The sequence below is a fragment of the Eschrichtius robustus genome, chromosome 14 (assembly GCF_028021215.1).
Source record: "Eschrichtius robustus isolate mEscRob2 chromosome 14, mEscRob2.pri, whole genome shotgun sequence".
Taxonomy (NCBI): domain Eukaryota; kingdom Metazoa; phylum Chordata; class Mammalia; order Artiodactyla; family Eschrichtiidae; genus Eschrichtius; species Eschrichtius robustus.
In genome coordinates this window covers 572,137-593,871 of record NC_090837.1, presented here as the reverse complement: position 1 = coordinate 593,871, position 21,735 = coordinate 572,137, and the positions used below count along the sequence as shown (strand labels likewise).

Below are 21,735 nucleotides of genomic sequence, written 5' to 3'. Positions count from 1 at the left end.
GCATGCAACTTTCAAAAAATAAATAAACATAGGGACAGACAGATCAGAGCGTGCCAGGGATGGGGGACTCTGGTTCTGTACCCTGAATGCGTGATTGGGTACCTCACGGAACGCACACTAAAATGGTGAATTTTCCTGTATGTAAATTATACTTGTTCTTTTAAATATGTATTTATTTCTTTACTTGGCTGCGCCAGGTCTTAGTTGTGGCACGTGGGATCTAGTTCCCTGACCAGGTACTGAATCCCGGCCCCCTGCACTGGGAGGGCAGAGTCTTAGCCACTGGACCACCAGGGAAGTCCCTGTAAATTATACTTCAATAAAAATAAAACTTAAAAATTCTGAAGTCTACCAAGGAATTAAAATGGTACACTAAACCATTTCTTCACCACAATCAGAAATCATTTGATCACTGTGAAACTGTGATTTGCTGGGAGGTCAACTTAATGGACAGTAAAATGCTCCGTAAGGGATGACGCCAGCTGGGTCCTCATCCGGTAATATTATGCCATCGTTTGATGCAGCCTGCCTTTCCCAGAAAGGCATTTAGCGTCCGATCAAGCTCTCCTCTTAGGTTGCACAGCAGCCCGGACGTTTTGGGAGCCCTTTCCAGCTCCTAGTCGGGCCCAGCAGCCCCACGGGACTCATGAGCACCTGCCGATCCACTACTCACCCTTCACCAGCACCGCCAGGTCACCCCTCCCCAGGGTCTCTGCATCCCCTCTGCCCACGGCCAGACCCTCTTACCCCAGTGGTCTCATTCTCAGCCCCAGGCCCCATCAGGGGGCCTTCCTCACCTGCCCCGCCCCTGAGCCCACCTCTCAGGCACCTGTGCTCTCTGAGCTCACCTGTCCCTCACTGACTCGTGCCCCCTCAGTGGAGTGAGGACAGAGGTCTTTCCCACAGCGGCTGCATGGAGTGGGTGCAGTGGGTGTTTCTGGAAGAAAGGAGTGACCTGCACACAAGTCAATGGGGGTGTCCTCACCTTGCACACATATTTGATGAACTCCAGAGCAGGGTTATTGAGCAGCAGGTGAGAACCGGGGAGGACAGGAAACATTTCTGAGAGCTCAGTCGAGTTCCGAGAGCCTGTGACTTTCTTCTGGATCTTCTGTGTGATGGTGAAGAAGTTCTGAGTGAGTTCGTTCGCCACATAATCTTGTGAGAAGGTGATCATCCCTGGGAAGAGAAGCGACACGATGCCTGCTCCCTATTTCGCACGGCGACAGGGACACCGAGGGAAGGACCCTTGAGGAGCACACAGTGGTGGCCTCCTGCGGCAAGGGCGCTCACCGGGAAGGGCTCCGGCCTCCCCCTGGGCCTCCTGGGAGAGCTGGCTGGCCCCCCTCCTCCTCACGGGGGTGCTGCCCGGGGCGCTGCGCCTCAGCTCCTCCTTCATGCTGTGGTACACGGCCACGATGTACGCTGCAGAGAGAGGGCAGGCTCAGGCCACCGGCCCCGAGCGTCGGCATTGCCGCCAACATCCCAGAATCCGGGGGCACCCTGTGGCTAGTCACACTGCTGCCCAGACTGGCTGAAATGTCATTATTAGCGATGATTCTATTTGCTGCACTAAGATGAGCCAAAGTCAATCAGAGAAATGGGGACAAGCAGGGCGTTCGCTGACGCCCAAGCTCAGGCAACACGCGTCAGCCTTCACACTTGACGGCGAGACAGAGGGCTCGCCTCGACCCCCAGGCACAGCACGCTTCTCCAAAGGCTCCACCAGGCCCACACATTCCAGAAGAGAACTTAACAAAGCGAAGGGCTCAAAGACAAGTCGACAAAATATAAATATAAAATATAAATATAAAATAACCACAACAGAACTACCTCTGTCGCTATATACATGGGTGCACCTATATCTACGTCTATGCGCCTGCTGAGAATTTAATTTATGATGCTCTTCATCAACTGTTCTAATGATTAGCTCTGAATTATAACGGGTGTTTAATGTACACACTTCGTTTACACATCAAGCTAAATAACTTGATTTGTAACACTAAACCTTTTTTTTTTTCTTTTAAAAAACTTTTGTTGGAGTATAGTTGATTTACAATGTTGTGTTACTAACACTAAACCTTTAGACCCAAATGAAATACAGGAGTTTCTTACACCATAAGTTGAGCCTCAAGGACCAGCCAGTGGGACAGTCGATTCACGAAGTGTCTAAGCTTTTCTACTTGGGGTTTACCTTGATCACTATATGTGCACATGCACAAACCTCGGGGGCAGGGCCACGAAGCCTTCGTGACGCCCCGGGGAGGGCAGCCTTCCTCACGGTGAGGTTCTGCGAGGGGCCGAGGGTCTCCTCTCCGCCTCTCACAGTGCTGGGCAGCCAGGGCACCCCTCAGGGGCCCCCGACTCTGGGCGTGCTCCCACCAGGGCCACGTTATTCCCACTGCGTGGCTCAGACGCTATGGCGAGTGTGGACGACTCACCTGAAACAATCATGAGGAAGTAGCTCTGGCAGGAGGCTGCCTGCGGCAGGAACTGCAGGATGTTCCAGTTGTTTTCCAGCAGGTCCTCGACATCCAGCTCCTGTGCGCCTCCCTCCTCCTCTCCCTCCTCAGGCTCCTCCTCAGACTCCTCCCCCTCCACTCTGCCCTCTTCGGGGGAGTCTTGCTGGGACACAGAGACAACCCCAGTCACGTCTGCACACAGCAGCACCGCCCGGCGGGTGCCCTGTTCGCCCCCTGAGCCCAGGTGAGATTCCTGCAGGACGGCTTTAAGAATAAGGTCATTTATGGAACGTGCCTGGTGCACAGAAGCACTCAGTACACAGCTGACTGCTACTCTCGTTTGCTCTTTCAGAGGATTCACTTTAAAATTATTCAACTCCCGCCTCCCAGGAAGGGCAGAATGTTCACCATCTGAGCTCTGACGGCCGCCATCCTTCAGAGCACCAGCCACCACTGCCTTCCCTTGATTCGTCTATATGGCCTGCACTTCCTTGTCTCCCATCGTGGTCTCAGTGGCCCTCCCAACCCCAGCACCAAGCGCAGCCTCTGTTTCCTATCTGCTCCCAGCAGCACGGCTCCTTCCTTCTGGGGCCGCTCTCCCTTTGAAGCCTAAGGCCCCATCCCCCAGTTCCCCTACCCACTGGCGGCTTCCTCCATGGGGACCTGCCCTGGGGGGACTCAGGCCTCTCAACCCACGCTCACCCCCAGGTGTTCTCAGCAGCTGGGATGACCCCAAGTTCCCACCCCCAGCCCCTCCCCAGACGCCCCTGCCACCACCCGACCTCTGCATCTCCACCTTGTGTACGTCAAGCAAACGGCGGGCTCGGCAAACACCAGATGCCACAGCCAAGCACAGCTCCCCTCTCCCCACACTCGCTCTCCTGCCCCGTCCATCGGGGCTCACACACCCAAGCACAGGCCCACACACAACCTACTCGCCCAGACATCGCCCACCCCTGTGCCCCCGGGCGTCACCCCACATTCATTCCGCTGGCCCGTCCACTCCACCTGCAGTGCCCACCGGAGTCCTTCTCCCTGACTCCACCCCACCCCACATCCTCCCCTGGGCCGACACTAACCGGGCTCCTCTCAGACATTGACCTCCTGCGGTGCGGTCCACTCAGGATCCAAGTGGAAGTCAGGCCCTGACACTCCCCCACTCAGAATCTCCCCGTCACTAAAAGCCAAGTGTCCATTGCCGCCCTCGGGCCCAAGTGGCCTGGCCCCGGCCAGCTCTCTGCCCACACCTGTGACCACTGTCTCTGCCTGTCCCGTAACTCACGGCAGCCTTACACTGCAGTTCCGTCACCCCCTCAGAGGACTCCTCGACCTCCCCATCCAAATCGGCCCCTCCCCCGTGGCTCACTCTCTATCTCTACCCTGCTTTTTGTTTTCTCTGAGCCCTCACCATTGCTGACACTGGCGTCTACATCTACTTGCTTGCTTGTTCGTGATCTTTGCCCTCACAGACTCCATGAGAGCAAGGACTACATGACTGGGGCCTGGCACCTAGAACCGTGCCTGGCACTCAGCCTGTGACCCCCAAGTGTGCACTGAAGGGGCCAATGTGGACCCCTAAAGTTGCTTCAGATTCCAACCTCTGCTCTCTAAGACTGGTTACCTCTTACCTGTCCACAGTGAATACTAGATGGAACATTTCCTTTGATTCCACCATAGTTAGAGGGATCCATCCAGAGAAGAAATTCCCAGCATCGAGAGAAAGAAATTGTCAAAGAATGGAAGATCTCTTTAGAATGGATGCTAAAAAAAGCAAAACAGAAATTGCTTAAATGAAATCAATAGTTTTCCCCTTTTTCCCCACTTTCCTTCTTTTATTATGTTTAACCCTCTACTTACTTAAAAACGGATATAAAGTAGATTCACATTTTATCATCCCTCAAACTTTCTACGGAAAACGATAAACATAATACTAAGGAGACGTCTGCATCTAGCCAGGAGGGGAAACAGGGACCAGTGTTGAGGGGATGAGAGGCGAGAGCGGCACAGAGGGAACCCCGCATTCAGCAGAGCATGGATCACACGCAAGTGTGAGAAAACCGCACCAGGCCTGGGGTGCTTGCTTCCCGCCGCTGTCAGAACCTCGTAACTCAGAGACACGTGCAGCTGTGCTCACAAAGTCTTGCTTCAACAGTGGGAATAATGAGCCCTAGACTAAACACTGCTCTGGCTCTGCCTATACATCTCAACAAACGCCCCAAAGGATCAAACTGTTTCCAAGTAACAACATAAAGCTCAAGAATATTTACAGGAATGCAAAAGCACCCAACGGACAAGCCAAGATTCTTAATGTCTGGCATCCCATCCTATATCACCAGGTGTGCAAAGAAGCAGAGAAACACAACACATAATAAGGAGAAGAATTTACCAACTGAAGACAAATCAGAGCTGACAGAGACGTAATAACGAGCAGAACAGGAATTAAAACTGTTATTAGGGGCTTCCTTGGTGGTGCAGTGGTTAAGAATCCGCCTGCCAATGCAGGGGACAAGGGTTCAAGCCCTGGTCCGGGAAGTTCCCACATGCTGTGGAGCAACAAAGCCCGTGCGCCACAACTACTAAGCCTGTGCTCTAGAACCTGCGAGCCACAACTACGGAAGCCCGCGTGCCTAGAGCCCATGCTCCGCAACAAGAAAAGCCAACGCAATGAGAAGCCCACGCACCGCAACGAAGAGTAGCCCCCTCTCGCCGCAACTAGAGAAAGTACGCACGCAGCAAGGAAGACCCAACGCAGCCAGAAAAAATAAATAAATAAAATTAATTAATTAAAACAAAAACAAAACAAAAAAACCTGTTATTAGAACAGTATCGCATGTGTTAAAATAAACCAGAGGGAAGACTGAACATGTTAAGTAGACTCTAGAGATGTATAAGACCCAAACCAAGCTTCTAGAGATAAAAACTGTCAGTGTGAAATGAAAAATATACTAGATGGGATTAATGGCTGATTAAACACTGCAGAAGATCAGTGAATTTAAAGATATAACAACAGAAATTATCCAAAAAGAAACACAAAGAGGAAAAAAAAGACTTTCAAAAAAGATCCATCTGCAATTCTATGCCCAGCAAAAATATCCTTCAAAAACGAAGGTGAAATAAAGGCTTTTTCAGATACCCAAAGGCAGAAAGCATTCGTTACCAACAGAGCCATGCTACGAGACATGTTAAGGCTGTCAGCAGCAGGTGAATGGATCAGATAAGACACAGATGAACGAAGGGTGCAGGAATGCTGACACCTGTTGGTGATGTACTCCACATAGGCAAGGGCGTCCTCCACCCGCCGCTTCTTGGTGCACAGGATGATGCGGTTGAAGTTGGCGTAGACGACTGATGACCCCAGGCGCTTGAACTCAGCAATGAGCCTGCAGACCAAGTTCAGAATCAACGGTCAAGACACCAGAGAAGACCAGAAGACACTGTGAGAAAAAAGCTGATCGTCCTGAAGCAGAAAACATACTTAGACCCCAGAAGCAACAAAGAACAAAAGAGGTCTGCATCGCAAAACCCTACTGTAAACAAAACCAAAGACAAAGACTGAGGAAAAAGTGTGCAACTCACATCACAGAAAAATAGCTAATTTTTATCTAGAAAGAACTCATACAAATTAATGAGGGGAAAAAAAACCCCAAATCTACAGAAAAATGGGCAAAGGATATGAAAAGGAAGTCCAATTTCATTCATAATAAGGATTGCATATTAAGGGTATACCAAGAGAGCATTTTATCCCATCTGGTTGGCAATAATACCCACCACGGCGGCGTGGCTTGGAGTGGGGACATGCATTCCCAATCATCGCTAATAGCACAATCAACTGTACGACCTTTACAGAGAGCTCTCTGACAATATTGATCAAATTGGTGTTCACCCATCTGGATTTACCTGATAATATCGATCAGACCTGCAACAGCGTTACTTCCTGGAGACTATTCTACAGACATGTTTGCGTGACCTCATCATGTACAAGGCCACTCCATGGTTGGTCACTGTGACAGCAAAAGTTGTGGAAGCAGCCTAAATGTCCGTTAGCGTGTACGTCACACACACAGCTCTCTAAGATCTACTGTTAACGAAGGCAAGCGAGGTGCAGAACAGTAAGCACAGTGTACGATGACTTACGAAAAAGCAACAAAGACTATGCATCGCACAGCGTGTCTCTGGAAGCTGCGATGGCAGCTAAGCTCTTCCTGGGACCCATCTGATCGCTATGGTTCAAGTGGGCTCTTGATCCCAGAGGTGCTGACTGCCATCTTTGTGGTTTGGGGACTGAGGGATCAGCACAGCCCGGAGAAGGCCACGGGCGGCACTCACTGCAAGAAGAGCTTCTTCATCATGCTGTGCAGCGTGCGGTGCAGGGTGGGGTCGTGGAGCAGCGAGGACGGGGACCGGAGCCAGCGGTAGAAGTGCATCACCTGGTTGTCGGCGTAGATGTTGCGGTACTGCGTGATCTCCTTCACCCAGCCCACCACCATGCTCTTCAGGATCCTGCAGGAGGGGTTCAGAGGGCGCCCCCCTCTGTTGCTGGCACCAGCTCTTCCCTGTTCTGCTGTCACCTTTGCCCCCTCCCTTCTCACTGTTCAGATCCATTCCTCGGCCCTCCGTGACTCATCTGCACCCCTCAACACCACCACACTCAACACAACCTTTCAAGTTTTCCCTACGGCTGGTGCCAGGACAGAGCTGAGAAGACGGGGGGTGCCCTTCAAGAAGGCACCTCACCTGCTGGGAGAACCAGGAGCAGACTCACCACAGAGTACAGGGTCCTCCTCCCTTGGGCCAGTCAGGGGCCTAACCATCTGCTTCGCCACGACTGCCCTGGTTGCGTCGCCCCAGATGGCTCGAAGCCATCCCCTCCCCGAGGCGGCTCTGCTGCCGCCACCTCTCAGGACACAGCTGGCCGCTTCTCTGCCCAGCAGCCCTTGGCCCTGACCACACCACGTGCCTTCTGGCCCCCGGCCTGCAGCCCACTACCTCCAGTTCTGCCCGCCTTCTGTGAAACGGCAACAGGAGTGGCGGTTGGAGAAAACAGTTCTTGAGTCGCAAGACTTGCTCCTGAGCACCAACCCTTCCCCTCAACTGCAGTACGACCGCAAGCACGGGGCCTCGGTTTCCTCATCTCTACAACGGGCCACAGTCATATCACCTGGTGGGCTGTGGAGAGCACATGTGCTCCCTGCCCGTGTCACCACTGCAATTCGCACCCCCTTCTGTGTGGCTTAACCCACTGTGCATCCCGCAGCAGATACTCGATAAACACCCGCACCCCAAGTAAACTGGCGATTTCCTGCAGGCACGCCTCTGGCCACAGGAAGGGGGCCAGAGCGCAGCACCCGGAACTGTCAACCCATACCTGGAGGGCAGCAAAAGACCCATGAGCAGAGGAAGGAGCCTGGCCCTATGCTGGTTTCTGGAAAGGCGGAGGGGAAGCCCCAGTGACACTGTCTTAGCTCTTAGTTTCCGAAACAAGGACAGAAGATAAAAGGATTTCTACTGCTCCTTCTAGAACCCAAACTGTTGCTCGGCCTTTGGAGAGGAGAGGGCACAAGAAGAACAAAAGGTCAGGTGATGTTCTCAGGGTCGCAAGCCCCTGGGTACCTGAAGGTGCTGGAGCAGAGGGCCGTCTCGTCGTAGCTGGCGGGAGCGCTGGCAGCCTGATTGCCCGTGATCATGTCCTCCAGGGAGGCCTGCTGGATCACATCGAAGCTGATGCCCATGCTGTCGGCGCCCTCCATGTCATTGACGTGGTGAGACTGCAGGATGGTGTTGACAGCCAGGTTCTGAATGTCCAGCTCCACGCACACTGCACACAGACACCACCGCTTGTGCACTGACCCCTCCTGGGTGCGGGGCCCGACCCCAGCAAGCACTATCTCAGAAAAATCCCTGCTGCTGCTGCTGGGGGCGGCCAACTGCAGAGCACACACCCGCAGAGCCCTGCAGGCTCGGCTCCCAGGCTCCCGGCCCAACAGGGCTGTGCGTTCCCACCAGTGCAGAACGGCAACAAGCGGCAGGGACAGCAGCCCAGGCCCCCGAGTGTCTCACCCACCCACCTGTGGAGTAACAGCCTGAACTGTTGATCTCCACAGGGGCTTGGTCATCGAACTCCATGACGAGGCGGTTGTCGTCAGCCTCCTTCCCGCCCAGGTCAGGGCGTGACGTGGAAGACAGCCAGAGCAGGTGGTTGTGGCGCTGGAGACGGCGGGCAAAGAAGAGGTCGGAGCCAAAGGTAGAGATGTCCTCTGGCAGATTCCCAACGGGGACGTGGAAGTACCTGCAGGGGCACGGGGTCAGCCAGCCCCAGGAGGGGACAACGACCGGGGAGGCGGGGAAGGCCGACTTGCCACCAGAGACCCGTGAGGCCAGCGACAATCAAGATGGCCAGGGACACCCCTCCACTCGGCTCACCTGCTCATCTCGAAGGCCTGTGACAGGCAAGTGTCCAGGTTGAGGTAGTGCCGGATCATGCGCCGGGCTCCGTGGCGCTGCCAATCCAGGACCCCGTAGTTGACCTTGTCAGCCACACGGACAGGCACGACCGGGAATTCCTCCAAGACGGGAACTTCGCCAGCCAGCCTCTGCAGCTCCCAGTTGGACTGAACGGCGATGAGTGTGGGCCCACGGCGCTCCTCCTGGGCGCGGGGAAGGAAATGGCTAGGTGGGCCCAGCCCGGGGGAGGGAGGGAGGGAAGGAGGGAGGGCGCTCCCACGGCGCGGGACCCCGACGGCACGCACTTTGTAGGCCAGCAGGAAGCGCTGGATGGCTCTGCAGATGACCTTCATGTCTGTTTCAGCCCGAACTTCAAAAGTGTGTTTGCTGGGGGGCAGGAGCTCGGGGCCCACTTTCTCCAGCAGGAGGCTGTGCTCGGCTGAGTACAGGGCACTGAGGCTGGGCATCTGGTTGCTTCGCACCTAGACAAACAAGGGCTGGGTCGGCGCCTCTCCCCACAGGGAAGGAGGTGGGCAGCCCTGAGTGGACACGGGTGGCCGGGCTACCTCTGCGGATCCACTTCTAATTCCTGGGCAAAGGCTTTTGGAAACAAGGCAGCAGTGGGGACAGGGGTGCGAGAGTTTCGTGCCCAGGGATATGCTCCTCCCCTAGCGAGGCTCGCCCACAGCCTGGCCCGGAACTCACGGTATCCAACACAAACACAGACGCCTTGCGCTGTGCGGGCACGAAGATGCCGAAGAGAGCTTTGTGGCCCTGCGCGTGGTGATACAGGTAGATGTGGCGGATGCTCCCTGCAGGAGGACATGGCCTGTCACCCTGAGATGAGCAGGAGGCGGGCCAAGCAAGGGCGGCTGGCACATGCCATACCTGGTTCCAGGTAGCTGAACTGGGCCAGAGAGCGCATCTCCAGGTGCTCAAGAGCGAAGGTTTCTGCTTCCCAGCCTGAGTGATGCCTCACCAACTGTTTATTGACCACACACACACAGCCCAGCTGCACCAGGGCCCGAAACAATAACGGAACCTGGAAGTGGGGCAGACAGGGTGGTGTGAGTGCTGATGGGGAAGGACACAGGCCCCTGGTCATCTTCGGCAGACATGCTGCTGAAATTCACTGTGTCCGTGGAGTCCACAGCCGATGCTGCTAGCCTGTCCATGCCTCTGTGGGGTTTGTTTCCCTCTATTCCGTCCGGATAGATCCTTGCACAGTGCAGCTGGGAAAACAGTTACCTGAGTCTCGTACACGCCCTCGATGTCCGGTGCCGCCAGCTCAGTGTTGATCTCGTTGATGTGCTCTTGGTACATGTCCTCTGGCACCGAGTACTCATAGAGATTGTAGACCACGTTGGAGCGAGGAAGGACCCGATTCACCTGGTGACACAATATGGCGATGACCTCACCCCACAGCTAAGTGGTAATGTGTGCTACAATGCACAGGCAAACACATGTGCACACACTCTTACAGACATGCATCGTTTAAACAGGCCTAGAACCTCTGGGGCCCACAACCATGGAGTAAACCCCTACAGCCCATCCCTCCCAATGAGTAAAACGAAAAGGTCTGGGCATGACTTCAAGAAGCTGCCTGAGGCTTCTAAAAAGCAGACAAGCTCCCAGACTGTGAGGGGCAGGTGTTCCCGCTTTATTTTCCTCTTTTCTCTCCTGGGTTTAACCTTAAGGGTGCAGGAAGCAAAAACCGCGAGAGAAGCCATGTTTTCCTGGACAGAAGACTAGGAAAGGAGCTGCAGCCAGAGAGTGTGGGAATCCTGGCGAGGAGGGAGCAGGAGAGGGGGGCCCAAGGGGAAAGATATCCTACAAGGAAGGATGTTCTCCTGCAAACTCACATCATATCACATCCAAGAAAGCTACGGAATTCCAGACCATCTGTTCTCTGCTGCCCAGCACCCTCCCTGTCCTCTTTCTAGATCCACATTCTGCTGAATCTTCTGGTCGGAATCGAGTTTCACCTTCTCCAGAAGCCTCCTGTCTAGCTGCCAGTTACCAATACTCAAATCTCATCTCCTCAACTAGACATCAACCTGTTAATCGGTTCCTAGCACCCAACCAAGAAACGTGCTCATTTGCTCAGTGAATGAGCTCTGGGTGGAGCTAACTGGGAGCTCGGCCTCTGAAGACACCACAGCTGAGAGGAGGACCACCGGCTGTAGGATTCCATGTATGTGAAACGTCCACAAGAGGCTAATCTAGAGGTAGAATGTGGACCCGTGCTTACTGAGGGCTGGGAGAGGGGAGAGACTGCTAAGGGGCCCGGGGTTTCTTTGGGGGTGGTGAAAACGTACTAAAATTGACTGTGGCGATGGCTGCATAACTCTGTGAATACACTAAAAGCCAATGACTCGTACACTTTAGCTGCGTGGCCTGTATGGCCTACGAATTAGGCCCCAGTGAAGCTGTTGACAGCCGAAGAGCCAGTGGAGACGGAGCCTGCAGCCTCTGACTGACGGCCCGCAGGCCTCTCCCTGCCGCGTGGGCGTCAGATGCAAGAGGACGGCGCAGCAAGGACAGACACCCACAGCTTCCGTCGCTGAGCATTCACCTGGCGCTTCACAGCATCGTTTCAATCAGTTTTTACAGCATCCCAGGAAGGTTCTCAGGGACGGAGGCTCCAGAACACCTCGCTCAAGGCCACAAAGCCCACTAGGCCTTTACGTGGCCTCCTCCACAGTGGAGACACCCTCAGAGGCTGAGCAGACAGCTGACCTCAGTGATCAGCAACACAGCTGCCCCCCGTACCTTCCGATAGGAAGGGCCCTCCTCCGCTTTGGCCACCCGCTGGTTCACGTAGAATACCCGGGGAATATTCAGCTTGATGCAATACAGGTCACTGCTGATGACAGCCCACAGCCTGAACAAGCCAGCCTGGCTGGTCTCGCTGATCTGAAAGGAAACACAGGTCGCACAACAGTGCGTGTCTCACCGTGTCACAGAAGGCACTCAATGCTTGTGGACAGGCCATCTCCCAGGTGGCCTCCAGCACCAGGCCCCATCACAGAGGCACAAAGGTGAAGCCCTGCCCTTCCTGCTCCATTCCAGACCAGGTCCCCAGGATCGTGAGACGTCCAGATACCCCTTCCTTCCCATAAGCCGTGCTCCTGCCCTCAGGGGTGTCCCGTCCTCCCACTGATAGCTGTCCGCACTTGCACAATCTGCCACGGAAGGTCCAGAATGCTGCGAGCAGTTCTTCGAAAGAAGCCCCCCAGCCCTGTGGAGGGCCCCTCTCGGACGGTCCCAGGCCTCGGTGCACCTTCTGCCCCCTCCAGACGCCGCCTCTTCTTGTGAGCAAGGCGCTGTCGAGCTTGTAGCTGCCACTTCTTCTTGTGGAACTGGAGCCAGACCAGCCACTCTTCCTGGGATAGGTCAAGAGGAGGAGGCGGGAAATACAGCTGAGCACGAGTGAAACAGAAACACCCTTCCACAGCAACTAACCCTCGCAGCCCCCAAGCACTCTGTAACAACTGGGTACATCTTGCCCATCTGCTCAGGGGTCAAGCCCCAGTTCAGGGCCCAGACCCTGCAGGGAGACAGCTCATCACAGGTCAGGCCTGACCAGCGTCCCTGCTCCCTCCCCCTGAGGATTCTTGCCTGGGTGGTTCCAAGCCCCGGAGGCTGCCCCAAGATCTCCTGCCAGGGCACCGTCAGCTCCAGGTCCTGCGACTCCTCCTGGCTCTCCCAGCGGCTACGCCTCCTCTTGGTGGCAATGGGCACTGCCGAGCGGAGTGGCTTCACAAGGCCGAAGTCCTCCATGTCGGGGGCGCTGAGGCTCTGGGCACCTTCTGAAGCTTGTGCCACGCCCACCTGCAAAGATCCAAAGGAGCCTTAGAACAGCTCTCTCTAGAAATCCACCATAAGTGCACCTCTGAATAAGGTAAAATACTTGTATGCAAACATATTCATTTACAGACTAATCTATTTTTAAACTTTTAAGAGTGAAAAGGTCAGACAGAAAATGTCACTCAGGTACCACCATTATGAAGTGAATGTTTACATTTTTCTGTGCTTGCTCCAGAACTCTCTCCTCTTCATAAGAAATAAAATACTGCAAAGAATAGGTCAAGGCCCCCTGTTTCTCCCTCCCAGCCAAGCGCAGTGCCTACCATTCCCCACACATTTTGAACTTTTATTCCGTACCTATAAACCCATATACCGTTACTTTAAGCTGCAGTTTTATATGAACAGAGACACACGGTACACATCCTACTGCAACTTGTTTTACTCAATAACATATTTTTGAAATTGATCCTTATTGATACATGTAGACATTGTCCATTCATTCTAACTGTAGGATATTCCATTATGCAAATAAATCAGCTTACCTATCCATGACATTCTAAAATGAAGAATGGTTAATTTCTACTCTTTCAGAACTAGAAACTGGGTTTGTCAACAACCATCCTTCCACATGCTGCCTGAAGACCTTGTGTTCACACTCCCACCAGAAATACAGATAAGCTATTTCCCCACGTGTGCTAATAGTTGGTGTCACCATACTCATTTTTTGGTGTGACGTGGTATCTAAATATTTCATTTTTCATTTACCTGACAGTGGGGTTGACCCTGGGGCAGTCAGTCTTCTAAAATGGCCCTGATGACCCCACCTCCAGCTGTTCATGCCCCTGTATGACTCCCTCCTGAGTGTGGGCTGGACCCAGTGACCTGCCTCTAGTGAACAGATTACAACGAAAGTGACAGGATGTCATTCTGAGATTAGATTATAAAATACAGTGACCTCTGAACTGCTGGCACTCTATCTGGCTCTTATCCAGTGCTTGCTCTGAAGTCAGCTGCCAGGCTGTGAGCTGCCCTCTGGAGAGGTCCATGGAGCAAGGAAATGAGGACAGCTCCACTAGTGAATCCTGCCACCAGCTACCAGAGTGAAGCACCTCCTTCCCCAGTTGCTGGGGAAGCCTTCAGATGAGACCACGGTCCCGATGACACCTGAGTGTAGTCTGTGGGAGACCCTGAGCCAGGGGACCTTGATAAGCTGTCCCCAGATTCCAGAACCACAGGCCACAGAAGTGCAAGATAATAACACACCTGTGGGACTTCCCTGGTGGCACAGTGGTTAAGAATCCACCTGCCAATGCAGAGGACATGGGTTCAATTCCTAGTCCAGGAAGATCACACATGCTGCAGGGCAACTAAGCCCGTGCGCCACAACTACTGAGCCTGAGCTCTAGAGCCCGCGAGCTGCAACTACTGAGCCTGCGTGCTTTAGAGCCGGCGCACTGCAACCACTACTGAAACCCACGCGCTCTGGGGCCTGCGTGCCGCAACAAGAGAAGCCACTGCAATGAGAAGCCTGCACACTGCAACGAAGAGTAGCCCTCACTCGACGCGACTAGAAAAAGCCCGTACGCAGCAACGAAGACCCGGCGCAGCCAAAAAAAAACAAAAAAACAAAAAAAAACCTGTGTTATTTAAGCTGCTATGTTCTCGGATTACTTGCTACATAGCAACAGAAAAATAATATACATGCTTATGGACCATTTCTAACTTCCCTACATTCCGATTATCTTCTTTCAATTATGACTTGTCTATGGTGACTTCTGTGCTATAAAAGTGTGTGTTTTTTTTACTTTTTATTATAAAAATTACAAAAGTAATGAATACCCATGTTCTTATAACTCAGATTCAATAAATACCAACGTTCTGCCATTCTTGTTTCAGACTACAGAAAATTTACATTTTAATTAATTGAATTTATGTGTCTTTCCCTTTGTGATCTGTTTTTTATGCATGCCTTAAGAAGCTCTTTCTACCTCAGCATCATAAAGATAGCCTCCTGTGTTTTTTTCTAAACAGTTGTTTTCTTTTGCAATTTAGATCTGTATTTGGAATTTGTATTCATACTCAGTGTGAGATAGCTACTTACCTCTTGAAATATGAAAAAACATTTCCCCCAGTATCATTTATTGAATAAGCACTCCGTTCTCCTTAATAATGTATAACGCTACCTCTGTGATAGACCAAGCTCCCATATGTAGTTGGATCTGTTTCTAGGGTCCCTGTTAGTGCTACTGCTGTATGGTCTTGCCTTAATAAGACTTTCTTGTGTGTCTTGTTACATACTAAGACAAGCTTCCTCTTGTTAATCTTCAAAATTGTTTTTGTTTTTCTTCATATGAATTTTAGGATTAGACTTTCAAGTTCCATCAAAAAACTTTTTGCAGGACTTCCCTGGTGGTCCAGTGGTTAAGAATCCGCCTTCCACTGCAGGGGGCGCAGGTTCAATACCTGGTTGGGGAATTAAGATCCTGCATGCCGGCCTTCCCTGGTGGCGCAGAGGTTAAGGATCCGCCTGCCAATGCAGGGGACACGGGTTTGAGCCCTGGTCTGGGAAGATCCCACATGCCACGGAGCAACTAAGCCCATGTGCCACAACTACTGAGCCTGCGCTCTAGAGTCTGAGAGCCACAACTACTGAGCCCACATGCCACAACTACTGAAGACCACACGCCTAGAGCCCATGTTCTGCAACAAGAGAAGCCACTGCAATGAGAAGCGCACACACTGCAATGAAGAGTAGCCCCCGCTCGCTGCAACTAAAGAAAGCCTGCGCACAGCAACAGAGACCCAGCACAGCCAAAAATAAACAAAAATTTAAAAAAATCCTAATTGTTTCTAGTATAAGATAAAGCTACAGATTTTTATATATCAGCTTTGTATCTAATGATCTTGCTGAAACGTCTTATTAGTTAAAACAATTCCTGGGTTTCCTTACATTTTCTGTGTTAACAATTATATCACCTGCAAATGATGAGTTTTATGCCTTTCTATCCTTAAAATTTAACTTCTTTTCCTTGTTGAATTATGCTGGCCAGGACTTCCAAACCATTTTGAATAGAAGTGATGGTAACAGGCATCCGTTTCCTGTTCCTCAACTTTAATGATTCTAACGTGCCATTAAATATGATGTGTGCTGTTTAGTTCCGACAGACTTTATCAGAGAAACATCTCATCTTTTATGATTTGGCCTGCTCAAAGTTTTATCATGAACAGACATTACAGTTTATCAAATGTTCTTTCTTGCCTCTATTGGAAATGATCCCATAAGTCTTCTCTTTTGATGATGATGAACAGATTTTTCCTAAAATTAACTGACTTAGCAGATTTCTAAAGTTAACACCTGCCATTCCTTGCATAAGCCCTACTTGTACACAATGTTACTGTTTTACACAGTGCAATATTTAGTTTGTTACTATTTTTGTACCTGTCGTTTGTAACTGCCAATGGCCTATAACACTCCTTCCTTTTCCTGGCCTGTCAGTTTGTTACCAAGGTAACAAGTGTTATCAAGATTACCAAATGAGCTAAGGACCCTCTTTTTTTATCCTCTGGAATAATTTGTTTAAAAAGTTCGGTAAAATCCCTCTGAGAAACCATTTGGGTCCAGTGTTTGTTTCTTTCTAATTATGATTCATTTTTTAATGGTTAAAGTTCTATTCAGTTTTTCTATGTTTTCTTAGGTTAATTTGAATAATTCTTCTAGGATACTATCCATTCCATCTAAGTTTTCCAATTGTTTAGGAAAGGTAACTACTTATTTATTTATTTTCAGGCTTTATTATATCTGCAATGATAATCTGTTTTCATTAAAACAAAACCTGAAATACCTATCTTGACAAAGATTTGTCTATTTCGTTAAGTCTTTTCAAAGATCAAGGTTTCGGTTTTACTGTTTGTTCATTCATTGCTGCTCTTGCCTTTATAACTTCTTTCTTTCTACTTTCTTGGTTTACTCTACTGTTTTCGAATTTTTCAGCTACAAGCTTACTTAATTTTCTACTGGTTTTTCTTTTCTATTATATGCATTTAAATAGATTATGTGTTATTTGTAGTCCTCTTTAGCTGCATACTACAAATTTTGATAGTATTTTCATTCAGTAAGTATTTCTAATTTCCATTGTGACTTCTTTGATCCATGAGTTACTTATAACTGTATTTCTTTTTAGTTTCCAAACAATATGGTCTGTATATAAATTATTTGGAATCTGTTGCAATGCACTTTGCAGCATACAGACAGTCTTATTTTGGGTGTTCTTGAAAAGAATGTGTATTCTTTAATTACTGGGTGCAAGGTTCTATTTGTTAACTAAATCTAGTTAGCTACTAAATCTAGTTAGCAATTGTGTCATTCCAACCGTGCACATTTTTACTAGTTTTTTGTCTGCTCGATCTATCAATTGAGAGAGATGTGTTAAAATCCCAAACTCATTAGATGTCAATTTCTTCTACTTAGGTAATTTTTACATTATTTAATTTGAAACTAAACTATTAGAATTGTTATATATTTCTAGTGAATTGTGACTTTCAGTATTATTTAATACCATCCTTATCCCTACTAATACTTTTTGGCCTAAATATTTTTTGTCTGACATTAATATAGCTACATCAGCTTTGTTTTGGTTAATATTTACCTGATATATATGTTTTTTCATCCTTTTAATCATTTTGAGCCCTTTTAAGTATAGCTCTTATAAATAAGATAAAGTTAGACTGTAAAAATTCAATCTGAGAATCTGGTTTTTAGCAGGTGAGTTTGTATACTGCTCTGGTTTAAAGCTCACTTTTCATTTTCAGCACCTCAGAATTTTCTTCTTGCTCTTCTGATTTTAGCTATGCTTTTCATTACACTGTCTTCAGTATTTTTTAGAGTTTCTAACAGATTTTTTTTTTTTACAGTTTAGACAACTGAGGTCTCAAGGTATAGTGATGCATTCCAAGTTACTGAGTCTAATTAGTACACCCTCCATTTACACGTAAGAGTTCTTCACCCTAAACTGATGATTCACAACGTTTCTTATCTCAAAAGAAGAACATTGGGAGGAATTAAAGGATAAAGTATCAATGTGTACATTTTTGGAAAGAAAAAAAACATTGTAAATGCTTGAATGGAAGGAAGCATCCAAAATTATGGACAGCAGTGTGGAGACTTTGGTGCCCTGTGTGCCCATGGGACACTGCCCAGCACCAACTGTCACAGCCTCTGTTGCCCTGGGCCAGGCCCCATTACCTGTCTCTTGCCCTCAAGGATGAAGAGCTCACTGATCTTCTTCTGCTTGTAGACATCATTCTTCTCCAGCAGTTTTTTGTGCAGCCAGTCAGGGTGCTTGACACGTGGTACTGGGTTCTTCACCTACATGAAGGAGACATCCATCACCTGTCTGAGGCTGTTAGTCTGGGCCAGGCCCAAGTTTCTGCGGCCTTCAGGTCACACTGGGCCTGCTGCACCAGTTCCCAAGCTCACCTGCTGCAGAGCCGCGGGGATCGTGATGATCTTCTGGATGGCGCTGCCCAGCCGCTCGATGTAGTAGTCCCAGTCCAGAACCTGAGCACGCAGGAAGCCAGCGACAACCGGGCGTATGAGAGAAAAGCAGCAGCAGCAGCATGCTTCGCGTGTCTTATTTAACCCGCTTAGAAATTCTAAGAGAAAAGGTCCCATTTCGCAGAGGAGGAAACTGAAGTGGAGAGGGTACATGACTCTCCCAGGATCAGAGCTAGTAGGGGGCCGAGCCAGCACTAGAACCCTGTGCCAGACCCCAAGCCGTAGTCCATCCAAGAGCACAGTTAAAAGGGCCTCCCCAGCATTTAGCTTCTCCAGTTTTGCCCTAAAATGTAACTATTTCCTCATTCATTACATAACAGAAAGGAGGAAATCAAGAGTGAAGTCTCCAGACAAAAAGGAGACCCGAGTCAGGGATACTCTGCCCTGTCTAGTTTTCCTCCTAAACTTCTGAGAGTAGGAAAAAACCAGCACTCACTGTCCGAATATCAAAGTCTTGAAGGGAAGAACTCTTAAGCCATTTCCGGAGAAAGTGTTTCCTCACCGTGGGCTCTGCCTGGAAAATGGCGAGTGGAATGGCCCTGGGCGAGAAGAGACACAAAACTCACCAGTGTGAAAATCTCCCTAAACCCGGTCATAGCACTTATCAAGTACATACATATTCTACATGGAAATAAGTTATTATGACCTACTTTGTAACCTGTTTTTATTTATTGTAGTTATTTGTATAAACTACACCTATACCTGATGTTTATCATACTTAATAACTAAACAATACTTCATCATATTAAAATACCACGGTTTAATGTACAATCCCCTACCATTGGCCATCTGGTCTGTGTTTGGCCACTGTTAACAGAGCTATTTATAAGTGTCCTTACATAAATTATACATTCATGTGCATGTATGTAATTAAACACTTAAAAAACTGTTATTCATTGGGTAAAATATTAGAGAGCCCACCTGCTCACCTGAAAATGAAGCCAGTTTTCACATCATTAACAAAGCAATAGGGCAACTGTCACTACCCCTCTTTCTTTCATTGGAGGAAGTATTTGTTATTGTGAAATATCATGAAGAAACTTAGAAAGAATACAACAGACACCTGTGCACCCACCACCTAGTCCTATCAAACTGGCCCTGCCATTTTTATTTCATGGATGAAAAAATAAAGATGACGATGAAGTCCCCATTGTAGCTCTCCTGACCCTCCTCATATAGAAGTAAACACAATATTTTTCTTGGTGTTTATCAATCCCATGCATGCTTTATAGAACTATTTTGTGAACCCATAAAAAAATAAGAGTACTTTCTATGTGTGTAAACTTAAACAGGTGGAAGTACACTGTATGTGTCACCCTGCAGTCTGCTTTTCTTGCTCTATCAGTGATGTAACATGTAGCTGTGATTCAATCATCCCAACTCGAAAAGTGCAGCATCAGTCTCCTCGGGGGTGTGAGTGATCTGGAGTCCTGTCCTAAACCTGAAATGGACCTTGTGATGGGGCCCATCGTAGCAGACCCTCCAAGACATCCCCACTCCCCTATGCCTGACTGAGAGGGTGCTCTCAGTCTGGTCCCCCAAGAATCCAGATTCTCTGGGCTCCAGGTGGACGGGCTCACCACGCCCTCTCAGGGGTCCCACCAGGGCCCCAGAAAGCCTTTCTGTCATCTGATCTGCAGGGGGTCCGAGGCCCAGTTCCTCCCTCTTCTAAATCCTGACTATCCCTGCACTGTTTTTTTGTTTTAAATATTTATTTATTTTTGGCTGCATCAGGTCTTAGTTGCGGCACAGGGGATCTTTTGTTGTGACGCGCAGGCTCTACAGCGCCCGGGCTCAGTAGCTGCGGCGCGTGGGCTTAGTTGCCCCACGGCATGTGGGATCTTAGTTCCTCGACCAGGGATCGAACCCGCGTCCCCTGCACTGGAAGGCAGATTCTTAACCACTAGACCACCAGGGAAATCCCTCCCTGTACTGTTTAAGGAAGCTCATCTCTCTATGGAAGGAGAGAGGTTCCACAACAGATGCAGGTTTTCAATGTGAGCATATGAGACCCTTAAGGAATTCCTTCCTTAATACCGGAAACCCTTACCTCTCTGTGACCGGAGACCCCTCAGGCTTCCGGGAGATGATGTAGCGGCAGCTCAGCCCTGCATCCTTCACCATCTGATCTCCCAGGAACTCAGCCAGGCGCTTGGCCGTGCTGATGGATGTAGACTTCTGCTCCCCATAATCTTCCAGCTTCCGAGACATGGAACGGTTCTCAGAGATCAGCTCGAACAGCTCAGAATCAGGCATGTTAGCTGCCTGGAGAAAGAGGCAATGGGCAAAATGTCATGCAGAAGGCAGGGAGCACCACCGTAAGGCTACCCAAGACTTTCCTCCAGGTGAGAGTCTGCGTTTCTCTAGCCTGACGAGCTGAAGGCAGCAGTGTAATAGGGCTGTCTCATACCAGCGTACAGCAACACTTACACCACACACAAAACCGTACCTTCTGTTTTATTAAACTGTGCAGAAAAACATCAAGAGACGTTTATTGAGCTATTAGCACGAAGACTGCAGAAAAAGAGAAAAAACAGAGAATTGATTTTTCTCCTAAAAGGAGAAGAAAGATGGGGAAAGGAGGAACCAGGAGGGAGAAGAGGCACGGGCCAGCTGGACAGCAGCTGGACCAACTGAGGAGCCAGCAGCTTTCTTCAGCGATGAGGAGTTCAAGGGGCCTATCTGAGGACCAACAGCTTACAACTCGTTCATTATCATGCTATTTGTTTCCTTCACAGAATTCTGTCACTGGATATAGAAGTTAAGGGGGGATTCTGAGAGGCCTTGGAACTAAGGAAGTCGTGGGATTCCATCAGAATTATTAGCCTAGAGTTCACCTGTCACCTTGCTCACCAGGACCCTCTCTGACTGCAGGACCCTCAGAGCCAGGTGAGGAGGGTGGCCTTACCTTGCTGTACAGCACGTCCAGCCAGTAATCAGCCACCTTGGCAACAGAGCCATACACCTCCTCTAGGGTGCTGCCTTTAAGGAAGGCCTCGAATACTGAGGACTGGAAGATTTTAATCAGCTGCAGCTCCCCACGGCGTTTGACCTCGAAGCCCTTGAGCTCAGCCAGGGAACCATCCTCGTTGAATACGGCATACCTAGAAACACAGGCAAGCATGGCAGAGAAGGAGAGCCTGGGATGCTGGCTGCTTCTCCTCGCCCTCTGCCTTCCTCCTTCTCTTTCTTACCCTCCCCTCTAGCATCCAGCAAGCAGCAAACATCTCTCCATCCTGAGGTTTATGCTTCTCCAAACTAAACATGACTTAAGGGCCTGCCATCTGTAGAACCAGAATATAACAGGCGGAGAACACAGTTGGTAGCATCTGTGTCGATAACATCTTTCCAAATTGTATCAAAAAGGCCAAAAAACCAGAACTGAGGTCTGTTCCCATCCTGGCTCCTGGTCCATTTCCTAGAGGAGTTGTTAAACCTAATCTATCCATTCCCTTTCCTAAGCATAAA

The 21,735-nt window shown here is 49.8% G+C and overlaps 1 protein-coding gene across 2 annotated transcripts in view; it reads right to left on the bottom strand.

Moving 5' to 3' along the window:
- Nucleotides 1-21,735, bottom strand: part of POLE (DNA polymerase epsilon, catalytic subunit) — a 55,612-nt gene that overhangs the window by 6,545 nt on the left and 27,332 nt on the right. For both annotated transcript variants that reach the window (XM_068562381.1, XM_068562382.1), the window contains exons 25-45: nucleotides 21,176-21,371; nucleotides 20,318-20,532; nucleotides 18,704-18,806; nucleotides 18,190-18,270; nucleotides 17,956-18,078; nucleotides 12,525-12,737; nucleotides 12,080-12,289; nucleotides 11,676-11,819; nucleotides 10,152-10,292; nucleotides 9,792-9,945; nucleotides 9,609-9,715; nucleotides 9,209-9,385; nucleotides 8,883-9,106; nucleotides 8,528-8,748; nucleotides 8,073-8,277; nucleotides 6,789-6,962; nucleotides 5,717-5,842; nucleotides 4,091-4,223; nucleotides 2,442-2,625; nucleotides 1,294-1,425; nucleotides 986-1,179 (exon numbers count right to left, since the gene is read on the bottom strand). In XM_068562381.1, coding sequence (XP_068418482.1) covers nucleotides 986-1,179; nucleotides 1,294-1,425; nucleotides 2,442-2,625; nucleotides 4,091-4,223; nucleotides 5,717-5,842; nucleotides 6,789-6,962; nucleotides 8,073-8,277; nucleotides 8,528-8,748; nucleotides 8,883-9,106; nucleotides 9,209-9,385; nucleotides 9,609-9,715; nucleotides 9,792-9,945; nucleotides 10,152-10,292; nucleotides 11,676-11,819; nucleotides 12,080-12,289; nucleotides 12,525-12,737; nucleotides 17,956-18,078; nucleotides 18,190-18,270; nucleotides 18,704-18,806; nucleotides 20,318-20,532; nucleotides 21,176-21,371 — 3,457 coding nt within the window. The remainder of the gene's footprint in view (nucleotides 1-985; nucleotides 1,180-1,293; nucleotides 1,426-2,441; nucleotides 2,626-4,090; nucleotides 4,224-5,716; nucleotides 5,843-6,788; nucleotides 6,963-8,072; nucleotides 8,278-8,527; nucleotides 8,749-8,882; nucleotides 9,107-9,208; nucleotides 9,386-9,608; nucleotides 9,716-9,791; nucleotides 9,946-10,151; nucleotides 10,293-11,675; nucleotides 11,820-12,079; nucleotides 12,290-12,524; nucleotides 12,738-17,955; nucleotides 18,079-18,189; nucleotides 18,271-18,703; nucleotides 18,807-20,317; nucleotides 20,533-21,175; nucleotides 21,372-21,735) is intronic.